This window comes from Homarus americanus, unplaced genomic scaffold (genome assembly GCF_018991925.1).
Source record: "Homarus americanus isolate GMGI-L3 unplaced genomic scaffold, GMGI_Hamer_2.0 scaffold25695, whole genome shotgun sequence".
Classification (NCBI taxonomy): Eukaryota; Metazoa; Arthropoda; class Malacostraca; order Decapoda; family Nephropidae; genus Homarus; species Homarus americanus.
In genome coordinates, this window is record NW_024721596.1 from 105,001 (window position 1) to 112,500 (window position 7,500).

At 38.5% G+C, this 7,500-nt stretch overlaps 1 protein-coding gene across 1 annotated transcript in view; it reads left to right on the forward strand.

Annotated features, from left to right (window-relative positions):
- Positions 1 to 3,731: 3,731 nt before the first annotated feature.
- Positions 3,732 to 7,500, forward strand: part of LOC121861766 (short stature homeobox protein 2-like) — a gene marked incomplete at its 3' end in the record, with an annotated part of 8,002 nt that continues 4,233 nt past the window's right edge. Inside the window, exon 1 of the mRNA XM_042359653.1 lies at positions 3,732 to 3,819. Coding sequence (XP_042215587.1) covers positions 3,732 to 3,819 — 88 coding nt within the window. The remainder of the gene's footprint in view (positions 3,820 to 7,500) is intronic.

The following is a 7,500-nucleotide window of genomic DNA, read 5'->3' on the forward strand; positions in this document are numbered from 1 at the left end:
CACATCACTAACATCATCACTACAACACAACACTAACATCATCACTAAAAAACACTAACATCACTACAACACAACACTAACATCACTACAACACAACACTAACATCATCACTACAAAACACTAGCATCACTACAACACATCACTACAACACAACACTAACATCACTTTAAGCCAACACTAACATCATCACTACAAAACACTAACATCACTACAACACATCACTAACATCATCACTACAACACTAACATCACTTTAAGCCAACACTAACATCATCACTACAAAACACCAACATCACTACAACACATCACTAACATCATCACTACAACACAACAATAACATCATATTAAGCCAACACTAACATCACTACAACACAACATTAACATCACTACAGCACAACACAACAATAACATCACTTTAAGCCAACACTAACATCATCACTACAAAACACTAACATCACTACAACACAACACTAACATCACCTAAAGCCAACACTAACATCACTTTAAGCAACACTAACATCATCACTACAACACAACAATAACATCACTTTAAGCCAACACTAACATCATCACTACAAAACACTAACATCACTACAACACAACACTAACATCACCTAAAGCCAACACTAACATCACCTAAAGCCAACACTAACATCACTTTAAGCCAACACTAACATCATCACTACAACACAACAATAACATCACTTTAAGCCAACACTAACATCATCACTACAACACAACAATAACATCACTTTAAGCCAACACTAACATCATCACTACAAAACACTAACATCACTACAACATGACACTAACATCATCACTACAACACAACACTAACATCACTTTAAGCCAACACTAACATCATCACTACAACACAACACTAACATCACTTTAAGCCAACACTAACATCATCACTACAACACAACAATAACATCACTTTAAGCCAACACTAACATCATCACTACAACACAACACTAACATCACTTTAAGCCAACACTAACATCACTACAACACATCACTAACATCATCACTACAACACTAACATCACTTTAAGCCAACAGTAACATCATCACTACAAAACACTAACATCACTACAACACATCACTAACATCATCACTACAACACTATCATCACTTTAAACCAACACTAACATCATCACTACAAAACACTAACATCACTACAACACAACACTAACATTATCACCACAACATTTACATCACTTTAAGCCAACACTAACATCATCACTACAAAACACCAACATCACTACAACACATCACTAACATCATCACTACAACACAACACTAACATCACTTTAAGCCAACACTAACATCATCACTACAAAACACTAAACATCACTACAACACATCACTAACATCATCACTACAACACAACACTAACATCACTTTAAGCCAACACTAACATCACTATAAGCTAACACTAACATCACTACAACACATCACTAACATCATCACTACAGCACAACACTAACATCACTTTAAGCCAACACTAACATCATCACTACAACACAGCAATAACATCACTTTAAGCCAACACTAACATCACTACAGCACAACATTAACATCACTACAACACAACACAACACTAACATCACTTTAAGCCAACACTAACATCATCACTACAAAACACTAACATCACTACAACACAACACTAACATCACCTAAAGCCAACACTAACATCACTTTAAGCCAACACTAACATCATCACTACAAAACACTAACATCACTACAACACAACACTAACATCTCCTAAAGCCAACACTAACATCACTTTAAGCCAACACTAACATCATCACTACAACACAACACTAACATCACTTTAAGCCAACACTAACATCATCACTACAACACAACACTAACATCACTTTAAGCCAACACTAACATCATCACTACAAAACACTAACATCACTACAACACAACACTAACATCACTACAACACATCACTAACATCATCACTACAACACAACACTAACATCACTATAAGCCAACACTAACATCACTACAACACATCACTAACATCATCACTACAACACAACACTAGCATCACTTTAAGCCAACACTAACATCATCACTACAACACAACAATAACATCACTTTAAGCCAACACTAACATCATCACTACAAAATACTAACATCCCTACAATACAACACTAACATTACTTTAACACAGCCTCTTACTATATTTTTGACATCTCACTAATTCTTGTTCATTACTGTACAGTAATTTAAGACATCACCCAGGAAAACTTTGAATAAAATGGCAAAGACACGATGTGAATATCGATTCAACGGCAAGAAGGAATTCCTTAAATTCCTTAAAGAAAAAGTAATTTTCACTGGTATTTCGACACAATTGATCTTACGGGAAGATTTAGTCCGCGAGTATAAGAAGTACTGTGATGGCCAAGGCAGCTCCCCGACTTCAGTTGTGAATATTGGACGGTTAATGTCCAAGTTAGGTGCGAAATGCAATGTGCGTGTGGGGGGCTACAACGGCGTCGGCCAGAAGTATGCCTTTCCAGGCGTCGTCTTTCAGCCTTGTGTGGAAGTCCTTGCAACGTGCTCGTTGCGAGCTGTCAACAAAAAACGCAAATCAGACTTGGAAACGTCAAGCAGCCAAAACGAGTTAAAACGTCAGCTGAAAAAAAGGAAGACTTTTCGTCATTTTTCGAGAAGTTTCTCTCTCCTTCATACGACAGTAACGACATAGTAGGTCAACACGACCTATTTCAAGAATATAACACGTACTGTCAACAAAATGGGCTTCAGGAGATACACAAGTTCCAGACCGGCCGTTTAATGGCCACCCGAGGTCTGGAGTTCACCACGAGGGTTGGACCAGACATTAAGCGACTGTATTATTATAAATGCTTAAAATGGACCGACAGTCTCCCCAATGGAGTGTGTAAACCACCAAGACCCTGCAGAACACTCCACCAACATGTGAAACTCGACCACATCTCACCTGTCCTGGTCGAGGTCGAACCCGACCTGGTCGAGGTCGAACCCGACCTGATCGAGGTCGAACCCGACCTGGTCGAGGTCGAACCCGACCTGGTCGAGGTCGAACCCGACCTGGTCGAGGTCGAATCCGACCTGATGGAGGTCGAACCCGACTTGGTCGAGGTCAAACGAACCGGAGCCGAGTCCGGAGCCGACCAGGCCGAGGTCGAACTTGAACAGGCCGAGGTCGAACGATCAGGCCGAGGTCGAACCGGACCAACACACACAACCAACGTGGCCAGGTTGAACCCGACCAACACACGACTAACGTGGCCAAGGTCGAACGGCCAGGATGAGGTCGAGAACCCAACCAGGACTTATACGACCTGTCTCATTTCATAGACCTGGCCGTGATCTCACCCGACCAACACACACCCAACGTATTGGCCGTGATCTCTTGACCGGCACCCACATAACGTGGCCATTGATCTCACCCGACCAACACACACCCAACGTGGCCATGATCTCACCCGACCAACACACACCCAACGTGGCCGTGATCTCACCCGACCAACACACACCCAACGTGGCCATGGTCTCACCCGACCAACACACACCCAACGTGGCCGTGATCTCACCCGACCAACACACACCCAACGTGGCCAAGGTCGAACCCGACCAACACACACCCAACGTGGCCATGATCTCACCCGACCAACACACACCCAACGTGGCCAAGGTCGAACCCGACCAAAATACACCTAACGTGGCCATGATCACACCAGAAGAAACACCCCAAAAAGTTGACCTCAATCTGGACGAAATCTTAGGCCAAATGTGGGAGGAATATGATTGCCTGGGTCTCTGATTCTCCTTAATAAAAATTTTCTTTTATTATTAAATACTTTAATTTTCCTTATAAACATCACAATTGTCAGTCATTTTTTTCTTTTTCAGCTTAACCCACAAGTACATAATTTATAATAAAAACTGTTGCCCAGACAATGAGTCCAAAAATCCGGACTGCTTGGGGATTGGGTCGGTCCGGATTTTCGGATTTTCCGGATTCTCAGGCAGTACTTTTAAAATTAAAATTTAAGGAGGAATAAAGAAGAGATGAACAGGTACATTTTGATAGTTTATCCATTAGCAAATATAGCATGCTTCATTTATCAAAACGAGCAGTTTTAATGAAAAAGCTGTGAATTCTAGTATTTTATTCTTTGCCTTTTTGATATCATAAATTGTAGACTTTCCAATGTTGTATTTTCCATTAGAACAGTATTGCTCACACCACGTACTAGTTTCTTAATTATTTCAAGTTTGTCACTCAATTTCAACGTGTTCTTCTTTCTCTTCACACAACGAAGTTTATCTACTTTAGGAGCCATTATTATGGGCTTGTACAGTAATCTGTAAATGGAAAGAGTAGGACTCAAAATATTGTTATATTACAATGGTATTCTATTCATACTGTGCTTGATATAATGCATTCACGGAAATGTAATATTTTTGCTAAAATGACGTACGTATTACAGTGGAAAGTGGGATCAAATCGTGACGAAAACAATGACTTTCGCTTTCTTTCGTTCAAAAGATGTTACCGTAATCGCTTTTCGAATGGTTTAGTTAAAAAACTGTTGTACTGTATTACAATTATATTCTATCCTAATTGACTTGAATAAATACTACGATACCATATTTCTGAATATTTTCATTAAAATCCATCAAAATCATTTTCTTTGTCATCGTCTGCAGCACCAAACAGCTTCTCCCAGCCCTCTCCTTGAACAGGGCTAGAGGGTACGTGTTTTTCGAATCGTTTTCAGTTAAAAAACTATTACATCACACGTATATTTTACCTAAACTGCACCTGAATGAATATATTCTCGGAAATAAATAGTAGTTTTGCTGAAACGTGATGTATTTCAATGTAAAATAGGATAAAATACATGTCGAAAACAAAAGACTTTACCTAAGCTTCCGATGTTCTAGAGATGTTACTCGTTTTTTTAATAGTTTTCGGTTAAAATTCTGTTATATTACAATGATATTCTATTCATACTGTGCTTGATGTAATACATTCACGGAAATGTAATATTTTTGCTGAAATTACGTACGTATTAAAGTGGAAAGTGGGATAAAATCGTGACGAAAACAATGACTTTCGCTTTCTTTCGTTCAAAAGATGTTACCGTAATCGCTTTTCGAATGGTTTAGTGAAAAAACTGTTGTATTACAATAATATTCCCTCCTAATTGACTTGAATAAATACTTGAATGGAAATATACAATATTTTTGTTGAAACTACCCGCGTTTCAGTGTAAATTGTTGTAATAATAAATGGTAAACAATTTGCCTTCGGCACTCGTGTTTCAGTTTATAGGACGTAGAGCGTTTTTACTGAAGGTTTTGTTGTTCGCTTACCCTCAAAAACTTGGGTCGAACTATAAACGAGGAATATCATAAATTAACGATTTCTTGGTCAAAAAATCAGGGTCGACAGATAAACGAGGGGGGGTTATAGATGAGTATATACTGTATGTTGTCACAGTTTGATTGCTCGTTTTAAAGTGGAGACCACGTGGTCGCTTGTTGTCGCTGTGCAGCTGTGGCGCTCACGCATGCGCACATACACACAAAAGCCAGCTAAAAAAAAAATAATAATAATAATTAGTTTTCCAAAAGTCCGGATTCTGGGGTGGTCCGGATTTTTGGCATCCGGATTTTTGGACTTACCATTGACAACACAACATACATACAGGCACAGCACAGAATATATGGTTTCTCACTCTTGATCTTTTTTTATTTTTTTATTTCTTTATGGTTCTTTATTAGTATTATTTATTATTATTACATTATTATTATTATTATTATTACATTATTATTATTATTATTATTATTATTATTATTATTATTGTTATTATTATTATTATTATTATTATTATTATTATTATTGCAGTGTTGTTATTATTATTATTATTGTTTTCATTATTGTTTTATTATTTTAATTTTTGTATATTTTATTAAAAAATTTACTTATCTGAATTATTATTATTATTATTATTATTATTATTATTATTATTATTATTATTATTATTATTATTATTATTATTATTATTATTATGAAAATTATTACATTTTCGCCCCCCAGGCCCTCATCCCAGGAATTTTCCCGGTACAGTGAGTTCTGCTATAACGCTTGTTTTGACAAAGTGAATTGGCTCTAACGCGATTTATGAATAGAGGAACGATATACTGTATGTATAACGCGAACGCTTGTTTGCTGTAACGCGATTTTTGCTTACTATTTCTCCAATTTTGTGGTATTAACTGTGAATATGGTAAAGAAGAATATCTCCAAGAAGCGTTCTGGTGATTGCATTCCCAGTGATGATCATAAAAGAAAGGCTATAACCCTTGAAGAGAAGCTCCATGTTATCTACCTCAAAATCACCCTTCTCCCCCATCAAGTTATATTCATATTTTTTCAAGGTAAAGTGTTACATTTACTGTATGATTTTATTATTAGATATGAATGTAACATTTATTTAGACTGTGCTATCCTTTGTGTTAGGCTAACTACTAAATTTTTTTCGATTTCGAGTAGCAATCTGCACCTAACCCTATTTTCTCCATAAGCCCTGTTATTTCTATTACGCGAATTTCTATAACACGATGTTTTACAAGAACACAACTCAAATATCAAAACACCAACACCTCCAACAACAACAACAATAATAATAATAATAATAAATAATAACAATGTTAGTAAAATAATAATTAAAAAATAATAGTTACAACAATAATATAAATGAATAAACCACACAAAAAAAATAATATTAATGAAACTTAAAAAAATCGGCAGCTCACTAATAAAAAACAAGAAAAATGTTGTTTGTGTGTAAGTGAATGTGTAGAGCATTGAGAGTAAGTAAGGCCAGGGAGAGTGAGGGGAGGGAGGGAGGGAGGGTAAACAAAGAGTTAGGGGAAGAGAGAGTGAGCGGAGGGAGGGAATGGGGGAAGACAGAGAGAAGAGTGAGTGAGGGAGGGGTAGTGAGTGAGAGGAGGGAGGGAATGGGGGAAGAGAGAGAGAAGAGTGAGTGAGGGAGGGGTAGTGAGTGAGAGGAGGGAGGGAATGGGGGAAGACAGAGAGAAGAGTGAGTGAGGGAGGGGTAGTGAGTGAGAGGAGGGAGGGAATGGGGGAAGACAGAGAGAAGAGTGAGTGAGGGAGGGGTAGTGAGTGAGAGGAGGGAGGGAATGGGGGAAGACAGAGAGAAGAGTGAGTGAGGAGGGGTGGTGAGGTGAAGAGGAGGAATGGGGAGAACCAGAGAGAAGAGTGGTGGGGAGGGGGTGAGTGAGTGAGAAGAGGGAGGAATGGAAGACAGAGAGAGTGGTGAGGGGTGGTGGTGAGAGGAGGGAGGAATGGGGGAAGAAGAGAAGAGTGAGTGAGGGAGGGTGGTGAGTGAGGAGAGAGGGAATGGGGAGACAGAGAGAAGAGTGAGTGAGGGAGGTAGTGAGTGAGGAGGGAGGAATAAGGG